Below are 24,548 nucleotides of genomic sequence, written 5' to 3'. Positions count from 1 at the left end.
CCGTCCAAACGCTCCGCACAGCACGGAAAGCCAGCCCGCTGATCTGCTAGTCGCACACCTCCCTGAATTAAGGAGCTCCTCTCAGGCCCAGCGGCTTCCCACCTTAGCCTGCTCCACCGCCGGGCGGAAACGGCGGCTGCACCACCCGAGGTCGCGGCTGCATCCGGGTCTTTCACGCTTCGGCCCAATCCTCTTCCCACCCTCCTGTTTCTCCGCCTTCCTGCCTCCAATCCCTGATCAGGTCCCAGCCGAACATGCTGGCAGGGGAGTGAAGGCGGACGCGGGCCAATGAGGCCTCGCTTCCCGTTTGAAGTCTCCAGTGGGCGGGCGCCGGAGGCGGGCACTGCTGGCCAGAAGGTTTGGTTGCGCGTGTGCCATGGACTCAGCCGCTCGGTGATATTGACAATAGGAGAGAGAAAGGGGCATTGACTGGGACCCACCGCGGGTAGCGAACTGTGGCTCTGGCAGCGGCGGCTCCAGCTCCTGCGGCTCCTCCTCCTTCTCTGGTCCCCTTCTCTTGCTGCCGCTGCAGATCCAGTCTTCCTCCCTCCCTTCCCCCCCTCCCCACGTCGCCGCCGCCGCCGCCGCCGCCGCCGCCGCCGCCGGGTCCCGGGCAACGAGCTGAGGCGCCGCCCGCCAGGAATGTGAGCGAGGAGCCACCGGCGGAGCCGCAACGGGGTCGGTGCCGATTTGATGGGACGGGCCCGCGGGGGAGGATCGTGAGGCCGCCGCCGCCGCCGGAGCGCTGAGGTTCGGGTCCGGCCGTGAGGCCTAGAGGCTCCGCCGCCGCGGAACCGGAGGGACGCCGTACCGGACAGCCGTCGCCCCAGGCTCCCCGCAGCTTCCCGGACCTCCCCCTGCACGTCCCGGTCCCGCCGCCCGCCCCCGCTGCGGCCCCCTTGCCCGTCTCCGGCCCCTCCAAGCCACAGATCATCTTCGGATTCTTCCTCAGAAGCTTCAAGGTAACTTCGTCCCTCCAGCACCGCGGCTCGCCCGCTTCCCTGCTTCCTCCCGGTCCTTCTGGGGAACCCATGGGGCACCGGCCTTGGGAAGGCCTGACCCGGCAGGCGAGGGGTGCGGTGGGGTGGGGTGCGGGTGCGGGTGCAGGAGCGGGAGCGCCCGTCCCACTTGTCTGATTTACCTGCAAATGCTTCTGATGATACCTCTCATTCACTCTGCCCCCTCCCCCCTTTTTCTCCACCTTCTGGGATTGGAGGCATTTTCTTGCTCCCCTTTATCCACTGGTGGGGGCAGGGAATAAAGGGGGGTTTGGTGTGAGGAGGATTCTCTAGCAGCTTATCTTCTCCAAGGCTTGGGGTGTGGGTTAGGAGCAAAGGGAGTATGTAAGCATCCTTACAGACAAACCCCTTCCCTGTCTTTCCATTCTGCCCCTTACCCCCTTTGGATTATCCTGAGCCATGGAAATGCCCCGTGCCCGCTGATTAGAGGATGATAAAGCTTCGGGCGCCCTGGCCCAGGGCGAAACCAGTTTCCCCAGGCTTTGCATGGACCCGCTGTTACCTTACGTTTAGTTTTGCAATGCTTCGGGGTTGCGATCCTTGACGTTTATTCTGGGCCTTGGGCATAAGGGGTAAATGATTTTTAAAAAAGCTACCTATATATCGTCGTAGAGATGAGAGATGAGGAATAAAGAAGAGACAAAAAGAGTGATGGAGGAAGAGGATTTACTGAAATTTTGTGGTGTTTGAGTTAGAATGAAGTCTAAATAATTCACATACCAGATTGGAAAATCGGCCCCTAAATTTACAACGTACAAATATGATGTGGAGCTTTTGGCTGATGCAGTCATTTTGATATTTTAAAGTGATCTTAACATCTTCTATAGTCATTCATAGTTTGCAATTCTATTTTGAATACATCACATTATGTTAAGGCTAAATTAGGTAGATTTTTTTTAAAAAAACTTTTTTTTTTAAATTTAAGAAAACCAAAGAAGACTTCAAAATTCCAAACGTCAACATCATATGTGTGTGTGTTTAAATGTTTTTGTTATTTTAAATTGTCAAAATCCACGTAATCCAGTAACTTTTTATTCTTACGTGTTCAGGAAGAAATTCCCTTACTCTTTTATTTAGAAGTTAAAAACCACTTGTCTTATGTATTGGAATGACAGGTGAGTAATTGCATTTCAGCGTTTCCCCCATATGCATTATTTCTATCCGAGTCTGCCATTAATCTTGAATGGAGCCTCAGTGCCATGGAAATGATGGCATCTGTTTAAATTGGTGAATGAAATTAAATGTTTTAACGCTTGTTACTTTTAGGAAATAGCTTTCATTTTAGTAACTCGAGAGGGTTAAAAAATGCAAAAGTACTGTTCAGTTCCGTAAGTTTAATGGAATGAAAATTGGTATTTGATGATGAACTTCAAGGTCTAAACCTCAAGGGAACTCAACCTGGTTGTTTCAGTAGGCTGTGAATTTATGTTTTCAGTTCAACTTTTGTGCTTGATTTCCTCATAGTTTTATTAAGCTTTAATAACTTAAGGTGGCTATATTCAAAAAGAAGACTTCTTTGAAATATTTTAATTATGCCTTTTATGTGTTTTGTTTAAAGTAATCTAGCCTGTCCTCATTTGCAGTGTGGTGCAGTTTATCATAGCTAACACAGCACATCCTATTAAAAGTTATGCCTAGATAGTTTCAGTAGTAGGAAATTTCACCTTGCTGTGATACATTGGTATAGATTCTTGAAGTACACTAAAGCTTTCAACTCCAGAACCCATTCATAATATTAAATATCTTGGGAAAATGTATCGATGGAAGTTTTCCAACTGCAGAATAGCTCCAAAAATTACTTGAAGATGTGAAGAGCTTTGCAGTTAGAAAACAGGCAGGCAGCATGGAGTTCTTTAAGCCTAGATGAGTATCTTTAATGCTTAATATGGAGTGGCACAATACATTAGAGTTCTGATATTGTTTCCATGATACTTACATTATTTTCACCAATTTTATTTTCTTTTCTTTTTTTGAGATGGAGTCTTGCTTTGTTGCCCAGGTTGGAGTGCAATGGTGGGATCTCAGCTCACTGCAACCTCCGCCTCCTGGGTTCAAGCAGTTCTTCCGCCTCAGCCTCCCGAGTAGCTGGGATTACAGGCACCTGCCATCATGCCTGGGTTATTTTTGTATTTTTGTAGAGACGGTGTTTCACCATGTTGGCCAGATTGGTCTTGAACTCCTGACCTCAAGTGATCCACCCACCTCAGCCTCCCAAAGTGCTGGGATTACAAGCATGAGCCACTACGCCTGGCCGACATAAGACTTTTCTTAAGTGATTTTATTTTCTTTAGCACATATTCCCATTTTCATGTATATTGTGTATGGGAACGTCAGAATTTGTGTAACTCACATGTGTGCTTCTGCCTTGAGAATGTATGGGTTTATGATACTTCTTTCTCTTCAGTAGGGATATGTCCTCAGCACCAACTACTCCTCCATCAGTGGATAAAGTAGACGGATTTTCTCGGAAGTCCGTCAGAAAAGCCAGACAGAAGAGGTCGCAAAGTTCCTCACAGTTTAGGTCTCAAGGCAAGCCTATTGAGTTAACACCTCTGCCGCTGCTAAAAGGTAAGGCTCATGACCAGGTGATGCATTCTTTTCCAATAGATCTTTCTACATCTACATATAATTTCCTTTTTGTAGAGTTTTATATGTGTTGTAGATTGAAGGATGGGATACTTCACACACTGAAGTTACTAATGTGTGACCAGATATACCCACTCTCCTTTTTAAAGGGCTCAATTTAGTCTCTCTTTGGGCAAGTAAAAAGAAACTTGTTCTCAGGAGAATATTTCACATTGATGAGTTGGTAAACTAAGTACTAGAGCAACTTTTAAGATGTCTGGGTTTGTGTTTTCGATTTTTTCTTCTATTGACATTTAGGTGGATACATTATATGCAATGACAACTACAGGTTATGCTGTTTTAGGAAGTAGACCCTAGTAGAGGAGATGGTACCATTCATTAATTTACATATAGAAAATGGTATTTGGAAGAATTCACTTTAAAAATTAAGAAGAAAATTGTCAATTTATAATTGTTTACATGCATTCTTGTTTTCACATAGTATGAGTAGAAAAAGTATATGATGATCATACTTGTTTAGTATGATCTTTTCTTTGGAATTTGTTAATTTTTTTATTTTTATTGTTTGAGACAGAGTCTCCATCTGTTGCGCAGGCTAGAGTGCAGTGACATGATCTTGGTTCATGCAGCCTCTACCTCCTAGGTTCAAGTGATTGTCCTGCCTCGGCCTCCCAAGTAGCTGGAAGTGTAAGTGCCCACCACCATGCCCAGCTAATTTTTATATTTTTAGTAGAGACAGGGTTTCACCATGTTGGCTAGGCTGGTCTTGAACTCCTGACCTCAAGTGAATCCCACCTTGACCTCGCAAAGTGCTGGGATTACAGGTGTGAGCCACCGCACCTGGCCTGAAATTTGTTAACAAGTTTTTTGTTTTGTTTATTTTTCTTTTGACACAGTCTCATGCTGTCATTCCAGCTAGAGTTCAGTGGGGACAGAGTGAAAGTGCAGGTCAAGGCTCACTGTGGCCTCAACGTCCTAGGCTCAAGTGATCCTCCCTTTCCCGAGTAGCTGGGATCAGCTTCTGGAGTAGCTGGGACTACAGGAGTGTGCCACCATGCCTGGCTAATTTTTCTGTCTTTTTGTAGAGATGGGGTTTGGCCATGTTGCACAGGCTGGTTTCGAATTGCCTTGGCCTCCCAGTGTCAGGATTGTAGGCATGAGCCACCATGCCTGGCCTAACACATTTTTAATATGAAGAGTTTTTTCTAAATTAGGCGTTTCAACTTTTGTTTGGGTATGTGGTTACTTTTTTTCCCCTTTTAATTTTCATGTTTGCTTCATGTTTGTGAACATTACAGGCATAAGCCACCTCGCCTGGGCATTTTTAGTAGTTAATCTGAAGTAGATATGTAATAGGCGTTGTTTGAAAAATATCAGAACATAACTTTTATAGTGTGAAAACCATCAGAGTTTACGTTTGAAGGTGGACGTTTCTGTGCTGAATACTGAAGAGTGGGAGAAAGGGGATATGAGCAACAATGAGCTTTAGTGGCTTGGAGGAAACCAGGCAATCTGATTTGCTAGTTCATTATTGCAGACTTATTTCTGTAACATTTTTTGAAATCAGAAGGTATTATAAGAGAAACTGGAATGTAACTGGAAAAGAGCCTCCTCAAAATTTAGCTTAGGAGATTTCAAGCTTCTATTTTTTTTCCATATGAACACTTTTTATAAAGGGAGAAAGATTCATAAATAAGATTCTAATGTTTATACAAAATTGGTGGAAACTGATTATGGTAAAGATGATATATCTACTAGTCAGTAAAGATGAGCTCCTATGAGCTTTGGGGGAGAAAATTTTGACTAGAGATTTTGCTGGTGAAAATGAAAATAGTAATTATGAGTCTTTGGAAAGAAGATGAAGGAAACACTCTAGATTAAACTGTGTTTGAAATACAAAGTTGGGAGACATTGATTTTTAGTAATTTATTTATTTATTCTTTTGAGATGGAGTCTCGCTCTGTCGCCCAGGCTGGAGTACAGTGGCACAATCTTGGCTCACTGCGACGTCTGCCTCCCGGGTTCAAGCAGTTTTCTGCCTCAGCTTCCTGAGTATCTGGGATTACAGGCGTGTGCCACCATGCCCAGCTGATTTTTTTGTGTGTGTGTTTTTAGTAGAGACAGGGTTTCACCATGTTGGCCAGGCAAGTCTTGAACTCCTGACCATGTGATCCACCCGCCTCGGCCTCCCACAGTGCTGGGATTACAGGCATAAGCCACCGTGCCTGGGCATTTTTAGTAATTTATTTAATCTGAAGTGGATATGTAATAGCTGTTAGTGCCTGTATCTGATGAAGGACTTCATTCTGAGGAAGCCAGTTAAACATTTTTTTAGAATTAGAAGGAATTAAAAAACTTTTTTTTTTTTTTTTTTTGAGACGGAGTCTCGCTCTTGTTACCCAGGCTGGAGTGCAATGGCGCGATCTCGGCTCACCGCAACCTCCGCCTCCTGGGTTCAGGCAATTCTCCTGCCTCAGCCTCCTGAGTAGCTGGGATTACAGGTACGCGCCACCGTGCCCAGCTAATTTTTTTGTATTAAAAGAGACGGGGTTTCACAATGTTGACCAGGATGGTCTCGATCTCTCGACCTCGTGATCCACCCGCCTCGGCCTCCCAAAGTGTTGGGATTACAGGCTTGAGCCACCGCGCCCGGCCAGGAATTAAAAAACTTTATTGTTACACTAATTTAGACTTAACCGACCACTCATAGGGTATTGGTTTTGTGGGTAGTGAAGTAAGCATGCATGAGAAGAATTTGGACACATGCTTTAAGAATTTGGACACATGCTTTAAGAATCTGGACACTGGCCGGGTGCGGTGGCTCATGCCTGCCATCCCAGTACTTTGGGAGGCTGAGGTGGGTGGATCACAAGGTCAGGAGATCGAGACTATCCTGGCCAACATGATGAAACCCCATCTCTACTAAAAATTCAAAAATTAGCTGGGTGTGGTGGTGGATGCCTGTAATTCCAGCTACTCGGGAGACTGAGGCAGAAGAGTTGCTTGAACCCGGGAGGCAGAGGTTCCAGTGAGCCGAGATTGCGTCACTGCACTCTAGCTTGGTGACAGAGCAAGACTCTGTCTCAAAAAAAAAAAAAAAGAATTTGGACACATGCTTTAATGTCTTTTTTCTTATTTTAAAAAATATACATGACATTTACCGTTTTAACCACATTTAAATGTGCACTTCAGTGGCATTAAGTACCTTGACATTGTTGTGCAGCCGTCACTACCATCCATCTCCAGAACCTTCTCATCTTCCCCAACTGAAGCTCTGTACCTGTTAAACACTAACTCCCTGTTTCCCTCCCACAGGCCCTGGTAACCACCATTCTGTTTTTTGTCTCTATGAATTTGACTACTCTAGGTACCTCCTATAAATGATGCCATGCAATATTTGTCCTTTTGTGACTGGCTTATTTCACTTAGTATAGTGTTTTCAGTGTTCATCTCTGTTGTAGCATGTGTCGGAATTTCATTCTGTTTTGAAGACTGCATAATATCACTGTATATACATACCATGTATTTTTTATCCATGAATTCACTGATGGACACTTGGGTTGCTTCCACCTTTAGGCTATTGTGAATAATGCTGCCATGACCATGATGTAGAGATACCTGTTTAAATTCTGGCTTTTCTTTTGGGTGTGTATCCAGAAGTGAAATTGCTGGATCATATGTTGAATTTTTTCAGGAATTGCCATACATATTGCCACAGCAACTGTCCCATTTTTTATTCCCAGTAGCAATGCATACGGGTTCCAATTTTCTATATCCTCACCAACATTCATTTTCTGCTTTTTAATTTTGTGATTATAGTCATTGTAATGAGCATGAAGTGGTATTTCATTGTGATTTTGATTTGCATTTCCCTGATGATCAGTGATGTTGAGCATCTTTTCATGTGCTTATTGGCCATTTTTATATGCTTTGCTCACTTTTAAAAGTGAAGTCTGCTAGTATTGCAAGTTTTCCAAGAACTCTGCTCTCCAAGAATATGATTTTATGGACTTGTATATTTTGCTAGCATGAAAGAATTGGAGAGTAACAGGATTATATGCTGACAAACCTAATTCCAGATTAACTAACGGTGATGGTTATGTAGTAAGCACATTCTGGGTAAATATTCTGGAAAGTATTCTATTAGGTTTCCATATCTGTCTGTAGAATAACATAAGGAAGTATAATCAGAAATAGACTTTAGTAATGGATATTTGCTCTTAATTTTTTAGGAAGTAATTTATGGAATATAAAGAAAATATAGGAGGAATTTCTTTTTTTTTTTCTTTTGAGATGGAGTTTCACTTTTGTTGCCCAGGCTAGAGTGTAATGGCACTATCTTGGCTCAGCACAACCTCCACCTCTCAGGTTCAAGTGATACTCCTGCCTCAGCCTCCAGAAAAGCTGGGATTACAGGTGTGCACCACCACGCCTGGCTAATTTTGTATTTTTTTTTTAGTAGAGATGGGGTTTCTCCATGTTGGTCAGGCTAGTCTCGAACTCTCGACCTCAGGTGTTCCACCTGCCTTGGCCTCCCAAAGTGCTGGAATGACAAGCATGAGCCACCATGCCTGGCCAAGAAATTTCTTTTCTAGGAAATATATATATATATATATATATATATATATATATATATATATATATATTTGGCCATTGCCTTAGGGGAAACCAGGATAAACACTGTATACATGCTAAAAGATAGTTATTGATTTAATTTTCTATAGTATTGCTTTGACTAAATTGGGTTAATTTTATTTGGGGTACAATATAAAATGTGGTTCAATTGTGAGAGTTGTTTTAGATAACGAAGTAAAAGAGGTGTTCTTAAGGTCTTTAATTTCAGGGGAGTTTGAATATGATAATTATATAAACAGTGATTATATAACTCATGTTTTTAATATGTCATTTTTGAAAGTGTGGATATTCGTTAATAAGCACTTGTTTTGTGCGTATGCATTATCGGAATGTTTATTACGTGCATCATAATCGTTGACTGACAGATTTATAAATAATACTGCATTAATTCTTAGCATTTTGAAGTCTGTTCACTTGCAGAACTGCAATATAATGTGACAGGAAAGTTTCTGTTTTTTCTGTTTTGCCCTATTTCTTTCTTTCTTTTTTTTTTTTTTTTGAGATGGAGTTTCACTCTTGTTGCCCAGGCTGGAGGGCAGTGGTGCGATCTTAGCTCACTGCAACCTCTGCCTCTGGGTTCAAGTAATTCTCCTGCCTCAGCCTTCTGAGTAGCTGGGATTACAGGTGCCTGCCACCACACCTATCTAATTTTTTGTATTTTTAGTACGTATTGACCAGGCTGGTCTCAAACTCCTGACCTCAGGTGATCCACCTGTTTTGGCCTCCCAAAGTGCTGGGATTCCAGGCATGAGCCACTGTGCCCAGCCTATTTTGCCCTATGTCTAATAGGTGGAGTTTTGAAATCCATATCGCTGATGTTATTTTCTGTAGAAAGCAACAGCACCTGTAATTCTGTATAAATATACCTGTTTTTTCTGTATCTTTGTGTTAGGAAATTACAGGATGAACTTTGCAAATATAGATATTTAAATTTTCTCCATCTTTATATGCTTCTGTGAAAGTGTTTTTGGAGAGTCTTAACATTTTTGAGACCAGGTGTGGTGGCTCACGCCTGTAATCCCAGCACTTTGGGAGACTGAGTTGGGAAGCTAACCTCAGTAAGCCCAAGAGTTCGAGACCAGCCCACACAACATAGTGAGACCCCCATCTCTACAGATAATTAAAAAAGTTAGCCAGGTGTGGTGATGTGCACCTGTGGTCCCAGTTACTCGAGAGGCTGAGGCAGGAGGATTGCCTGAGCCCAGGAGGTTGAGGGTGTAGTGAGCTGTGATCATTCTACCACATCCAGTGTGGGTGACAGAGTAAGACCTTTGTCTCAGAAGAACAATAGTTTTTTCTGTGAGTCTGAAAGATTCTTACTCATTCACTGATAGGGAAAACCTAGTAGAGGTTTAGTGCCTTACCTGCTTGATAAGAAAGTAAAAACTTGGGGGAGGCTGAGGTGGGCGGATCATTTGAGGTCAGTAGTTTGAGGCCAGCCTGGCCAACATGGCGAAACCCTGTCTGTACTAAAAATCCAAAAATTAGCCAGGTCTGGGGTGGTGTGCACCTATATTCCCAGCTACTTGAGAAGCTGAGGCAGGGTAATCACTTGAACCTGGGAGGCAGAAGTTGCAGTGAGCTCATATTGTGGCACCATACACTATGTCTCAAAAGAAAAAAGTAAGTAAAGACTTGGATACTTTCCCTATACCTACACAGCAGGTTATGAAGTGAGCCTTGACTGTTACCTAGGTAAGTTGTTGAATGTGACAGTCAAACTAAACACTTAGGCAAACACAAACACACACAAATTCATGTTAATAATAATAAGTGGTAGTTGCACCTGGCTGGGTGATTTATGTTCTCTCCGTACTTCAGCCTCCCATGCCTCATTTCCTTGAATTGATTTTAAGCGATTCTGTAAGTTTAGATTTGCGTGAACGACTTTGAAGAATACTGTCTCTTTGAAGATGCAATTATAGTGAAAGTGGCATTGTTAGTTCTTTTTCTTTTTGAGACAGAGTCTTGCTCCGTCACCTAGGCTGGAGTGCAGTGGTGCAACCTTGGCTCCCTATAACCTCCACCTCCTGGGTTCAAGAGAGTCTCCTTCCTGAGCCTCCCGAGAATAGTTGGGATTACAAGTGTCCGCCACTGCACCTCGCTAATTTTTGCAGTTTTAGTAGAGATGGGATTTCTCCATTTTGGCCAGGCTGGTCTCAAACTCCTGATCTCAGGTGATACACCTGCCTCGGCTTCCCAAAGTGCTAGGATTACAGGCATGAGCCACTGTGCTGTCTCACAATTCATTGCACATTTCCGAAGCATTTTGCAGCTAGTTTGTACATTCACTTTTAGATATTATAACAACTATGATGACTAGAGGTCCCATTTAACAGAAAGAAACCCTTTGCTTCTTTGGTGTTAATATTCTTTCTCTGTTTTTTTTTTTTTTGAGAAGGAGTTTCACTCTTGTTACCCAGGCTGGAGTGCAATGGCGTGATCTCGGCTCAACGCAACCTCTGCCTCCTGGGTTCAGGCAATTCTCCTGCCTCAGCCTCCTGAGTAGCTGGGATAGCTGGGATTACAGGCACGCGCCACCATGCCCAGCTATTTTTTGTGTTTTTTTAGTAGAGACGGGGTTTCACCATACTGACCAGGATGGTCTCGATCTCTTGACCTCGTGATCCACCTGCCTCGGCCTCCCAAAGTGCTGGGATTACAGGCGTGAGCCATCGCGCCCGGCCCTAATGTTCTTTCTCTAGTGAAAACACTTAAAAAAAAAATACCCACCATAGCTTTAAGGTTCAGCTTACATTTTTATTTTTATTTATTTATTTTTGAGAGTTGAATCTCACTCTGTTGCCAAGGCTGGAGTGCAATGGCAGAATCTCGGCTCACTGCAGCCTTTGCCTCTCAAGTAGCTGAGACTACAGGCGTGTGCCACCATGCCTGGCTAATTTTTGTATTTTTATATAGAGACAGGGTTTTGCCGTGTTGGCCAGGCTGGTCTTGAAGTCCTGACCTCAGATGATCCACCTGCCTCGGCCTCCCAAAGTGCTGGGATTACAGGCATGAGCCACCGCACTGGGTTGGATAATTCTTTTTTGTCTGTATCTGCTTTGTGTATCGTAAAGCAGGCACATGCAATATAATACCAGATTTTTATAATGAGTGAATGCACTAAAACCTATTTATGGTAAGAACAGTCTCTTAAGAGGCTGGGTACAGTAAGTAGCTCACACCTGTAATCCCAGTACTTTGGGAGATTGAGGTGGGAGGATTGCTTAAACCCAGGAGTTCAAGACCAGCCTGGGCAACATAGCAGGCCTGTCTCTAAAAAAATAAAAATAAAAAATTAGCTGGATGTGGTATAGGTCCATGCCTGTAGTCCTAGCTACTTGGAAGACTGAAGGAGGATAGCTTGAGCCCAGGAGATCGAGGCTGCAGTGAGCTGTGATTGTACCACTGCACTTTAGCCTGGGCAACAGAAGGAAACCCTGTCTCAAAAAAAAAATAGTCTGTTAAGGAATAATGCCATCTGTTTTAGTGCTTAGTATACTCTGTGTCGTGATACAGTGTCACATGGGCTTTGTTGGTCCACAAGAGTCCTAGCTTACCACTAGCTGGGTTCCCTTGGACAAATGAGTTAACTACTGAAAGCTTTGGTTTCCTTGTCCATAAAATGATGATGATGTTTTAATCAACAGATGTGGCTATGCCACATTCAGTAAATACTAGCTATTGTTATTTAATGGGGTATTCAGAAGTTAGAATATGAATAATGTGAAATTTTTATGACATATTTTCCTAGTAAAAAGGTAGAAGTTGGAAATTTCTCTGAAAATTACGAAGAGCATAGTTTTGTAGCCACAAACATTTTTCAACCAAAAAATTTCGAAGAAGCAATTTTTAAATATAGTGAATTTAATAGAATAGCTATTCTAAACATCTTCACCTGGAGAGTTTCATCTACTGCATTAGTATCTTGCCATGTTATTTAGTGTAATGCTTTTTATTTTTAATTTATTCATTTTTTGAATAGATAATAGAGCCATATGGTTCAAGTTTCAAAGATTATAAAAGGATGTGTAGTAAAACATCTTCCTTCCACCCCTTTTCCTAGTTTCCATTCCCGAAAGCAACCAGTCATAATATTCTTGTATAGTAGGTATAGGGATTCTTAAATCCTTGGTTGGATTTAAAATACAATGAGCAGCCTAAAATTATGTGAACATTTTTTACTGTATGTCCATTTTAAAAATGGGGAATAAATAGCATTCTTTAGATTCTCAAAGGGGTATCTGACTTAAAACTGGTTAAGATCTATTGATCTAGTTTATACCTTCGATTAATGATGTGTGTTCTTTAGGCATCTAAGATTTGCATGTGTGCATTTTGAGATGGAGTTTCGCTCTTGTTGCTCAGGCTGGAGTGTAGTGGCCCAATCTCAGCTTACCACAACCTCCACTTCCCAGGTTCAAGCAATTCTCCTGCCTCATCCTCCTGAGTAGATGGGATTATAAGCAAGTGCCACCATGCCCAGCTAATTTTGTTTTTTTTTTTTTTTTTTTTTTTTTTTTTGAGGCGAAGTTTCGCTCGTTACCCAGGCTGGAGTGCAATGGCGCGATCACGGCTCACCGCAACCTCCGCCTCCTGGGTTCAGGCAATTCTCCTGCCTCAGCCTCCTGAGTAGCTGGGATTACAGGCACGCGCCACCATGCCCAGCTAATTTTTTGTATTAGTAGAGACGGGGTTTCACCATGTTGACCAGAACGGTCTCGATCTCTTGACCTCGTGATCCACCCGTCTCGGCCTCCCAAAGTGCTGGGATTACAGGCTTGAGCCACCGCGCCCGGCCTAATTTTGTATTTTTAGTAGAGATAGAGTTTCTCCTTGTTGGTCAGGCTGGTCATGAACTCCTGACCTCAGGGGATCTGCCGACGTTGGCCTCCCCAGAGTGCTGGATTTACAGGTGTGAGCCACTCTGCCTGGCCTTTTGTATTTTTATTGGAGACAGGGTTTTATTATGTTGGTCAGGCTGGTCTCGAACTCCTGACCTCAAGTGATCCACCCACCTCGGCCTCCCAAAGTGCTGGGATTACAGGCGTGAGCCTTTGCGCCCAGCAGTGTGTGTGTATGTTTTTATTTATTTATTTATTTATTTATTGTTTGTTTGTTTGTTTTTTTAAGACGGGGTTTCACCATGTTGGTCAGGCTGGTTTTGAACTCCTGACCTCAGGTGATCCGCCCGCCTTGGCCTCCAAAGTGCTTGGATTACAGGCATGAGCCACCATACCCAGTGTTTTTAAATAATAACCATAAGCAGCTGGGCACGGTGGCTCATGCCTATAGTCCCCACACTTTGGGAGGCCGAGGTGGGTGGAGCATCTGAGGTCAGGAGTTTGAGACCAGCCTGACCAACATGGTGAAACCCTGTCTCTGCTAAAAATACAAAATTAGCCAGGTGTGGTGGTGCATGCCTATAATCTTAGTTACTCGGGAGGCTGAGGCAGGAGAATAGCTTGAACCCAGGAGGTGGAGGTTGTAGTGAGGCGAGATTATGCCGTTACACTCCAGCCTGGGCAACAAGAGTGAAACTCTGTCTCAAAAAATAAACATAAAATGACCACAAGCTTTACTTTTGAACTGGAAGAACATCTGTATGTTAATAGATGTTAAACTTCAGTTTTGGACCCTTTGAAAGAGTGTGGTAATAATTTTCTTTTGGGGAAGCAGTTTCAAGATCTTGCACAAAACCAAGTGTCAAACTATGTTATTTTCATGTGTGAAAGATTGTACCCAGTTGTAATGAAGAGATATTTTATTCACTTTTAGGTGGGAATATATATATTTTTAATATATCCTAATAGTTTGTTTCTGTAGCATAGATAAAATTATTGTACAGCGTTTCATGTGGACCGAAAGCAATTGGCCAGGTGCAGTGGCTAACACCTGTAATCCCAGCACTTGAGGGGCTGAGGTGGGTGGATCACTTGAGGTCAGGAGTTTGAGACCAGCCAGGCCAACATGGTGAAACCCCATCCCTACTAAAAATAATAAAATTAGCCAGGTGTGGTGATGTGCGCCTGAAATCCCAGCTGCTTGGGAGGGTGAGACAGGAGAATTGCTTGAACTGGGAGGTGGAGGTTAGAGCACTCCACCCCAGCCTGGGTGACAGATTGAGACTCTGTCTCAAAAAAAAAAAAGAAATTGAGAATCCATGTACCTGATATATTCATCACTTAAAAGTAGGATAGAAGCTTGCATTCATGTTCATCTCATTAAGAACTAATTACTTAGTTCTGGCCTGGTGCAGTGGCTCATGCCTATAATCCCAGCACTTCGGGAGGCTGAGGCAGGTAGATCACCTGAGGTCAGAAGTTCGAGACCAGCCTGGCCAAGATGGTGAAACCATGTTTCCAATAAAAATACAAAAATTAGCTGGGTGTGGTGGCAGGCGCCTATGATCCCAGTTACTTGGGAGGCTGAGGCAGGGAATTGCTTGAACCCAGGAGGTGGAGGTTGCAGTGAGCCGAGATTGTGCCACTGCATTCCAGCCTGAGTGACAGTGCGAGACTCTGTCTTAAAATAAAAAATTAGCTGGGCATGGTGGTACGCACTTGTAGTCCCAGCTACTTGGGAGGCTGAGGCAGGAGAATCGCTTGAATCCAAGAGGTGGAGGTTGCAGTGAGCCAAGATCGCACCATTGCACTTCAGCCTGGGCAACAAGAGTGAAACTCCATCTCCAAAAAAAAAAATTCTTTAACCTAAGGTTCATGGATTTCTGGTTGGGACAGTGTGTGTCTGGATGGGCTTTAGGGTTTCTAGACCCTCCTAAAATTATATGTAATGTTTCTGTGTATGTGCATTCTTTTTGGAGGAGAGAACTCATTGCTTTCATCAGATTCTCAAAGATTCAGCCCTTCCGTTTGTGCTCTCTCTCTCTCTAGTTAACAGCTTTTGGCTTAGACTAACTGATTGGGAATTGTGTTGTTACTATTTTCTGAGTATCGTGTTAGCTGCTCTGCGTGCACATATGCATCCAACCTTACCCTGAAACACTGTAAGCCATCAACAGTATTCATCATAATGTACATCTGTCCAAGATGTAATCAAGAGAGGCCATATAAAGTATTGAAGTGCCAAATGAAGGTTCTCATAAGATGAGGTGGTCTTTTCTACCTAGAATTTTCTTCCCTAACTCCTTACCATTCAAATTTTAGCTCCAGTGGGACCTCTTTGGGGACCTTCCTTGATGACTTTAAGAACTAGTCTTTAGGCTGAGCACAGTGGCTCATGCCTGTAATCCCAGCACTTTGGGAGGCTGAGGTGGGTGGCTCACGTGAGCCCAGGAGTTTGAGACCAGCCTGGCCAGTGTGGTGAAACCCTGTCTCTATTAAAAATACAAAAATTTGCTGGGTATGGTGGCGCGAGCCTGTAATCCCAGCTACTTGGGAGGCTGAGGCAGGAGAATCGCTTGAACCTGCGAGGCGGAGGTTTGCAGTGAGCCAGGATCGTGCCACTGCATTCCATCCTGGGTGACAAGCGTGAAACTCCGTCTCAAAATAAATAAATAAATAAAATAAATAAAAAATAGTCTTTGGCCTCGTGCGGTGGCTCATGCCTTTAATCCCAGCACTTTGGGAGGAGGCAGGAGGATCTTCTGAGGCCAGGGGTTTACGAGCAACCTGGGCAACATGGTGAGACCCCTGTTCCTACAAGAAAATTTAAAAATTATTTGGAAATGGTAGCATGCACTTGTGTCCCAGCTACTTGGGAGGCCAAGACAGGAAGGAGGATTGCTTGCTCTAGGTGACAGCAAGACTCTTGTCTCTTGAAAAAAAAAAAAGTATTTGAAATTTCTGTCACTCTGTTCTTTCTTGTAATCTGTAATTATTTTATCTTTGTTTGTTCACTTGTCTGATATATCTGCTCTCCCCCGTTAAAATACAATCTTCTGCATAGAAATCTTGTTTTTCTTATCTCTAGGGCTTAAAACAGTGCCTTGTGTATAACTGGCATTCAATAAATACTTCTTAGTAAATGAATGAACATTTTTAGTTCACATTTAGGTTGATGTAGTTGACTAATAAGTAATAAAGGCATTTATTTTTCCTTCATAGATATTTAAACACTTTTTTTTTTAAACCCAGGCTAATTTTATTTTAATAAAATAAAATTTTAATACCAATTTTATTTCAACTTATAATTTACACAAAATCATAAACTTGTTTAATGAAAACTTTTTATTTTGAAAGCATCAAATTGCTGAGTGTTCACTTAAAATTCTGAGTGGCTTTGTGCTCTCGTAATTCTGCATGTTTTGGGTTAAAAACATAAGTGGTGGCTGGGTGCAGTGGCTCACACCTATAATCCCAGCACTTTGGGAGGCCGAGGCGGGTGGATCACGAGGTCAAGAGATTGAGACCATCCTGGTCAACATGGTGAAACCCCATCTCTACTAAAAATACAAAAAATTAGCTGGGCATGGTGGCGTGTGCCTGTAATCCCAGCTACTCAGGAGGCTGAGGCAGGAGAATTGCCTGAACCCAGGAGGTGGAGGTTGCGGTGAGCCGAGATTGCACCATTGCACTCCAGCCTGGGTAATGAGCAAAACTCTGTCTCAAAAAAAAAAAAAAAAAAAGAACAACCTAAGTGGTATCTTATAGAGAGGATGGAGTGGGTTTTATAGATGGCAAACTTAGAGTGATTCCTTTTACTTTGGAAATTCATCACTTTCATTTTAGAGAAATTAAGATGTTAAGTCCAGTGAAATCCCTCTGTTCTGTGTATTTGGGGACTGATTACAGGCTAATCAGATCATTGGAATATATAGTTTAAGAGAGAATAGCATATCTGAATATTATAATGGACTTTCAGAGCAGGGTTTTATGGGCAAATGTTCTCTCATTTGTAAAACTTACATTTTATAATAATATTGGCTCATAATAGTAATTAGATTTTGTAGCGCTTGAAAAGATTAGTAAAGTTTCCAGATATTTCAAATAGGCTAAAGTAGTTCTTTCGTTTGCAACTGATGACATCCTCTCTTAATACTTAAAAACGGTTTTCTACTTTTTGTATTTGAAGATTTTTTTTTTTGAGATGGAGTTTTGCTCTTGTTGCCCAGACTGGAGTACAATGGCACGATCTAGGCTCACTGCAACCTCCGCCTCCAGGGTTCAAGCGATTCTCCTGCCTCATTTTCTGGAGTAGCTGGGATTACAGGCATGCGCCACAACGTCCGGTGACTTTTTTTGCATTTTTAGTAGAGACAGGGTTTCTTCATGTTGATCAGGCTGGTCTCGAACTCCTGACCTCAAGTGATCCGCCTGCCTCAGCCTTCCAAAGTGCTGGGATTATAGGTGTGAGCCACTGCGCCTGGCCTGAAGATTTTTTTTTTTTTTCAAACTTGTATGGAATCTTATTTTTATGTTACAGTAGAATTAAGCATAGTCTTCCTCAGTAAGAATGTAGGCCTCGGAGTTATACATACCTGAGTTTAAATTCTGGGTCCACCATTACAAGCTGTTTGACTTCTAAGCCTTGGTTTTCTTTTCTTTTCTTTTTTTTTTTTTTTTGAGACGGAGTCTTGCTCTGCTGCCTGGGCTGGAGTGCAGTGGCACTATCTCAGCTTACTGCAACCTCTGCCTTCTGGATTCAAGCAATTCTCCTGCCTCAGGCTCCTGAGTAGCTTGGACTACAGGCATGTGCCACCACACCCGACTGATTTTTTGTATTTTTAATAGAGATGGGGTTTCACCGTGTTAGCCAGAATGGTCTGGATCTCCTGACCTCATGATCCTCCCACCTCGTGATCCGTCTGCCTCAGCCTCCCAAAGTGCTGGGATTACAGGCGTGACACTGCCTGGCAAAGCCTTGGTTTTCTTATCTCTAAAACAGGGAGAGTAATAGAAGCTAAATCATAGAGTCAGATTAAATTCCAGAAAGCAGGAAAAACATTTAGCCCAGTGCCAGACACACTGTGTGACTTGAAGAATATTAACTATTATAATTATAGGAAAAAGTGCACAATGGGGGAATGTTTATTAATGTCTTTTAGTTGATTTTATTCCTTTAACACATTACATGGATTCTTTCCATTTAGGGAAGAAAAATATGGAGTATAAACAGCTGTGAGAATTATACTTTTAAAACAAACAGGAGAAACTAGTTCTGATGGAATAATCTCAGCATTACTATTTAGTTAATGTCAGTTTGAGACAGCCTTCTTGTTTCAGGAATCAGAAGTTAAAATGGCTAATGTAATTATTTTCAAGGGAAATTCCATGTATGAAGCATTCCCAGGTAAAATTATTATTAGATAAACTTAATTTGAAAGTTGTTAGGCCGGGTGTGGTGGCTCACACCTGTAATCCTAGCACTTTGGAAGACTGAGGTGGGAGGATCACTTGAACACAGGAGTTCAAGGCCAGGCAGGGAAACATAGCAAAACTCCATCTCTAGAAAAAAATAGCAAAATTAGCCAGGTGTGGTGGTATGCTCCTTTAGTCACAGCTACTCTGGAGGCTAAGGTGGGAGAATTGCCTGAGCCTGGGAGGTCAAGGCTACAGCAGTGTGCCAGGATCACGCTACTGCACTGCAGCTTGGGTGACAGAGTGAGACCTTGTCTCAAAAAAAAGAAAGAAAGTTGTTTACCAGGATAGGATCGTCAAATATTTTTGTAATTGTTTCTATCAGAGAATATAACTTCCCCGCTCCCCTTACAGTTGTTCTATTACACAATATTAAAACATTTACAAACATAGAAATTTTTAAAAAGGATGATATTGAAAAATAATATACAGAGTTCTAATATTTAATCTCCATTTCTCTTGCACATTCCCGAGCACACACACTGGTCTGGAACACAGCTTTGTTTTGATATTTATATTCAAAGAGAGAACTTTCTCTTTGGGTTTTGAGCCATGCTAGTTTTGCAGCATTTTATTTTGAAACAGCGAAGGGCATGAAGAAAGCCAGGTGGGGTGGCTCAATCCTGTAATCCCAGCATTTTGGGAGGCTGAGGCGGGCAGATCACTTGAAGTCAGGAGTTCGATTCCAGCCTGGCCAACATGGTATAACCCCGTCTCTACTAAAAATACAAAAAAATTAGCCAGGCATGGTGGCAGGTGCCTATAATCTCAGCTACTCAGGAGGCTGAGGCAAGAGAATCACTTGAGCCCATAAGGCGGAGGTTGCAGTGAGCTGAGATTGCACCACTGCACTCCATCCTGGGTACCAGAGCAAAACTCCGTCTCATTAAAAAAAAAAAGACATAAACAGTTGAATGAGAAACTTCTTTCTGAGTGTATCTTCTTGAGGTCTTTGCATAGGCTTTTAAGTTCATTGCGCCTTAAGGAAACAAAATCTGAATTGAGGATTTTACCAGCTTAAGGAGTATCACAGATGGTTCTTTGTTGGTGGCTCTTGTCTTGTGGTCAATGGGTGAGTTTTAGAGGTCCCTTGACCCTCTTGAAATTCCAGGCAGTATTTTGTGTCTCTGTGCAGACGGATACTTTTCTAGACAAAGGTTTAGAGCTTTTGTCAGATTCTCAAAGGAGTTTCTCCAAAGGCTAGGAACCATTGCTTTGGGTGGTTGGCATGTTTCCTTACTCAGAATGGAGAGAGACAATTTGTCCTCTCCCTCTGTAGAAGGGAGATTTCATGACTAGAGGTTTCTTCTCCTGTATGTCTTTCCTGATTTTTAATTATTTTTGATACTAAATAGAATTTTAAAAGATTTGAAGGGAGAAGTTACTATAGGACTCTAGTGTATGATTGGCTGGAAAATTTTGATCAGCATCATTTGAAACATTGAGCTGGGTAAATAGCAATACCAGTGATAGAATTGAGTGTGCCTGTAAAGAAACATTTTTCTGAAATGGCTGTGGAGCTAGAAGAATTTAGGAGGAGAAACTCAGGTTGCTTCTGCTGGTAAAGAAATAGGTTAGTAACCAGTGAAGAAGAGAAGTTATGTCTGTTGGTTTTTCAATGTGCCAGGCAATGTACCACATGGTATCTCATTTAAGCCACACCCCCAACACCAAGAACAAGGGATGTTTGCTTTTAACTGAGGGCAAAGTAACTTGCCCACTCTGCAGAGAGCCAGGGGTGGGACCCTAGGCCTGTCTGGCTCTAAAGCTGGTAACTTCTTGTGGCAGTTAGCAATAAATGAGTGCAGTTGAGAACAGCTAACCTCAATCTGGCTCATGCTGTGCTGGGGTGATTTACTAAGACGTTTTTGCAAATACTCTGAAAATTACCAGGAGACTGAAGGTGGTGAGAAAGGAAAGTGGGGAAGAGAAGGATGAGGGGAGCAGCCAGGCCTGCAGCAGCACTGTGGGTGTGGTAGAGTGGCAGGCCATGGGCTCTGGGCTCCTCGGGAACACTGGCCAGGAGGGGGAGCTGGCTGCAAGACGCTTCCCCAGACCCCTGTGCAACTCATGCTGTGTCCTGGGGAAGCTGTGTCAGTCCCAGAGTAGTAAGGAAGGGTTCGGTAAACTGGGGGCATTCTGGCTGCAGTGTCTCCTTGAACACACTCATTTTTCCATCTTTGGGGAACTAGCTTATTGTAGGAAAGGGTCTGGATTCAAGTCTAGATGATGATCCTGGCTTTGTGCACTGAGGCGAATTATTTAAACCTCTTTGCAACTTCTGTTTCCCTTTTTGTAAAATGAGACTCGTGCTGCCCAAGGTGGTGGTGAGGAGTGAGTGAAGCATTGTGGGTAAAGTGCCTGAATTGTGGTTGGCTGCTTAATAAATACGCGTTCCCTCATCTTTCTGTTTGCCACTGATCTTTCTCGAAGTCAGCCCTGTGGCTCTGGATCTTGTTTCAGAATATGCAGTGTTGTGAGAGAAGCGATCTGGCAAAAGTTCATTCGTTATGTAGGCACCACGAAAGACTTTTATCTCACAGTGATGTTAAATTTTAATTTAATTAATTCAGGGCTGCTTGTGCCTGGAACACTGTTCAAAGTAAAATGTTAAAACATTAAAAAGAACATGTAGCAAATTGAGACTTGGCACCATTTCAGGAAAAGTACTGTCTTCTAATAAGGAAGATACGAGCTTGAATTAACCTTTTACTGAAGTGCCTCCGGAAAAGAGTATCTGGCAATAGTAGGGCATACTCCTCCACCATATCTGATGAGGAAATATAGTGAGAATTCAAAGTAGGTTCAGGCTCCTAAGGGCTGTCTTCTCTTAGCAGCGTAGAAATCCCAGCTGTTGTGTGCCTTACACATTATAAGTACCCAGCTCTCTTTTCGAATGAATGAGTAGTTTGAACTGAAGAAGATTTATAGCAAAGGTGAAGAGTTTTTTGAGGGTCAGAAGGCTACTTTTGATCTTTGTCTCATCAAATTAATTTTTCAGGAAGATAGCCATGCATCAGAAGGACTGGTGTTTTCCCCTAATTTGTGAGCAAAAATCAAAAGGACTGGATAGCAGATTGACACAGGGGACTTTTTAAAGTAGAAGGAAGTTTCAGTACTCTCTGTGAGGTGTTCTGTACATCCATCTGCACTTGTCTCTCCAACTCCCCCTACAACTGATAAAACTAACTGGTGTTTTTAATAGTAACCCGTCATCTAGAAATAATGCTTATTTCACTTTAAGAAAGTTTAAAGATATTTTAATCAGCCAGGTGCGGTGACTCATGCCTGTAATCCCAGCACTTTGGGAGGCTGAGGCAGGCAGATCACGAGGTCAGGAGTTCGAGACCAGCCTGACCAACATGGTGAAACCCTGTCTCTACTAAAAATACAAAAATTAGCTGGGCGTGGTGCCATGCTCCTGTAAGCCCAGCTACTTAGGAGGCTGAGGCAAGAGAATTACTTGAACCTGGGACACAGAGGTTGCAGTGAGCTGAGATTGTGCCACACACTCCAGCCTGGGCAACAGAGCGAGACTCTGTCTCTACAAAATAATAATAGAAAAAAGATATTTTAATCAAAAACAATTTAGATGAAGTTCTAAAACTTTCATTGAATATAACTATATTGTATTATATTTAGATTTATGTCTTAACATTTTAAAAGGCAGTTCAGGTAACTGGAATTTAACTGTTTGGTTTAGTGAGATATTCTAGAAATGGTATATGCTTTAGATACTCTTGGGCTTAGAAGTGGTAGACTCTACTCATACTCTTGAATTATGGCAAGATTTGAATAAAGTAAATTATACGGGTAGGTTTTTCTGGACTTGTATGAAGCAAACATCTATGAAAGGAGTCCACCTATGACCTGGCTAACTCAGTCTCCTCCAAGGGCCTTAAATTCTCATTTTTACAATTGTTACAGTAGGCTATGCAATTCATTCCATTTATTTATTCATTCAACACGTTTCTTTTGAGCCATATGATATGCCAGACACTGTCCTGGGAACATAGTGATGAGTAAAACAGGATTGGTCTCTGATCTTTGGAGAGATAGATATTAATCACCTGAACAGACAAAGATAGAATTCCAGCAATGGCAAGTGCTTTTGGAGAAATAGGGTGGCCATTCAGGGAAGGTTTCTCAGAGGAAGTGATCATGCTGAGATAAGAGGACAGGATAGGTAGATTGATGAGGTTCTTCTCAAAAGATTGTTGTAGCTGGAGATCAAAGACTGGATGGGCTCTTAAGGTTTTCTGGGGCCAAATCCTCAAGGCTGAATTAAGAGTTTGTCCTTAGGCTGGGCGTGGTGGCTCATGCCTGTAATCCTAGCACTTTGGGAGGCCGAGGTGGCAGATCACTTGAGGTCAGGAGTTTGAGACCTGACCTCAAATGATCTGCCCACTTTGGCCTCCCAAAGTGGCCAGCATGGGGAAACTTCATCTCTACTAAAAATACAAAAGAAAATTAGCTGATTGAGGTGGTAGCTGCCTGTAATCCCAGCTACTCAGGAAGCTGAGGCAGGATTACCACTTGAACCCGGGAGGTGGAGGTTGTCGTGAGCAGAGCTCACACCACTGCGCTCCAGCCTGGGTGACAGGACAAGACTCTGTTTCAAGAAAAAAAAAGTTTGTCCTTGATACAACCACAGAATATATAAATCTCCTCTAGATCCCCTACCCAGTCATAAGAATTAATATTTTCCTTTCATGTTTACATATTATTATTATTTTAAGTGAAGGCAGTTTATTAAGAAAGTAAAGGAATAAAAGAATGGCTGCTCTATAGGCAGAGCAGCCTACATAGTCTTATATTATACTTTTTTTTTTTTGAGATGGAATCTTGCTCTGTTACTGTGTTGCCCAGGTTGGAGTGCAGTGGTGTGATATCGGCTCACTGCAGCCTCCACCTCCTGAATTCAAGTGATTCTCCTGCCTCAGCCTCTTGAGTACCTGGGACTACAGGCATACACCACCACACCCAGCTAATTTTTGTATTTTTAGTAGAGATGGGGTTTTGCCATGTTGGCCAGGATGGTCTCAAACTCCTGACCTTGTGATATGCCCACCTCAGCTTCCCAAAGTTCTGGGATTACAGCATGAGCCACCACACCCGACCTTATATTATACTTTTATTGTTCCGTGTGATGATTTATAATAGCACTATGATGGAAGGTTACTTTGAGGTAGTCTTATTGTTGGAATTGGAATTTTAAAAAGTTCTCTTGTCATGGTAACATTGTGCTTGTTGTATTTTGTGATACTGAGGTTTCCATGAAAACAAGTCACTTCATCATTGCTTGCCTTTTAAAAATATTGCTAATTTACTTTTAGACTATAAAATTGAAATATACACCAACAAAAACATCAAGCCTCTTAAAAAAAAACTGTAAATAAAATCTGTGTGGGCAATGTGGCTCACACCTGTAATTGCAGTGATTTGGGAGGCTGAGGCGGGAGGATCTCTTGAGGCCAGGAGCTTGAGACCAGCCTGGGTGGCAGAGTGAGACCCCCTGTCTCTACAGAAGAAAAAAAAAAAATTAGCCAGCCATGGTGATGCACGCCTGTAGTCCCAGCTACTCTGGAGTCTAAGGTGGAAGGATCCTTTGAGCCCAGGAGTTTGAGGCTGCAGTGAGCCATGATTGTACCACTGCACTTCAGACTGGGTGACAGAGTGAGACCAATAAATAAACAAAAAAAATCTGAGTCAGGAATATTGGCTTATGCCTGTAATCCCAGTGCTTTGGGAGATTGAGGCAGGAGGATTGCTTAAGGCTAGGAGTTCGAGGCTACAGTGAGCTGTGATTGCATCACTGCACTCCAGCCTGGGTGACAGAGTGAGATCCTGTCTCTAAAAAATAAAATTAATAAAATAAAATCTATCTGTAGGTTCAGCTCTGTCTTCTGTGGATGCCACTGTGTTATTAAAGTATACAATCTTAAGTTTTCATGTGTTTTAATTCATTATTTTATGAACTGCTTGGAAT

At 42.6% G+C, this 24,548-nt stretch overlaps 1 protein-coding gene across 2 annotated transcripts in view; it reads left to right on the top strand.

Annotated features, from left to right (window-relative positions):
* Window positions 1-342: 342 nt before the first annotated feature.
* PPP2R5E (protein phosphatase 2 regulatory subunit B'epsilon) overlaps window positions 343-24,548 on the top strand; it is a 171,128-nt gene continuing 146,922 nt past the window's right edge. Inside the window, exons 1-2 of one of the 2 annotated variants that reach the window (XM_064374914.1) lie at window positions 343-962; window positions 3,427-3,587. In XM_064374914.1, coding sequence (XP_064230984.1) covers window positions 3,431-3,587 — 157 coding nt within the window. In that variant the 5' untranslated portion in view covers window positions 343-962; window positions 3,427-3,430. Of the gene's footprint in view, window positions 963-3,423; window positions 3,588-24,548 lie in introns of both variants that reach the window. The other variant, XM_012464177.3, reaches the window with a different exon arrangement.

Source organism: Aotus nancymaae, unplaced genomic scaffold (assembly GCF_030222135.1).
Source record: "Aotus nancymaae isolate 86718 unplaced genomic scaffold, 86718_ANA_hifiasm-v0.15.2.pri h1tg000011l, whole genome shotgun sequence".
Taxonomy (NCBI): domain Eukaryota; kingdom Metazoa; phylum Chordata; class Mammalia; order Primates; family Aotidae; genus Aotus; species Aotus nancymaae.
The sequence above is the reverse complement of the archived record's forward strand: the minus strand, read 5'-3'. Positions and strand labels throughout refer to the sequence as shown.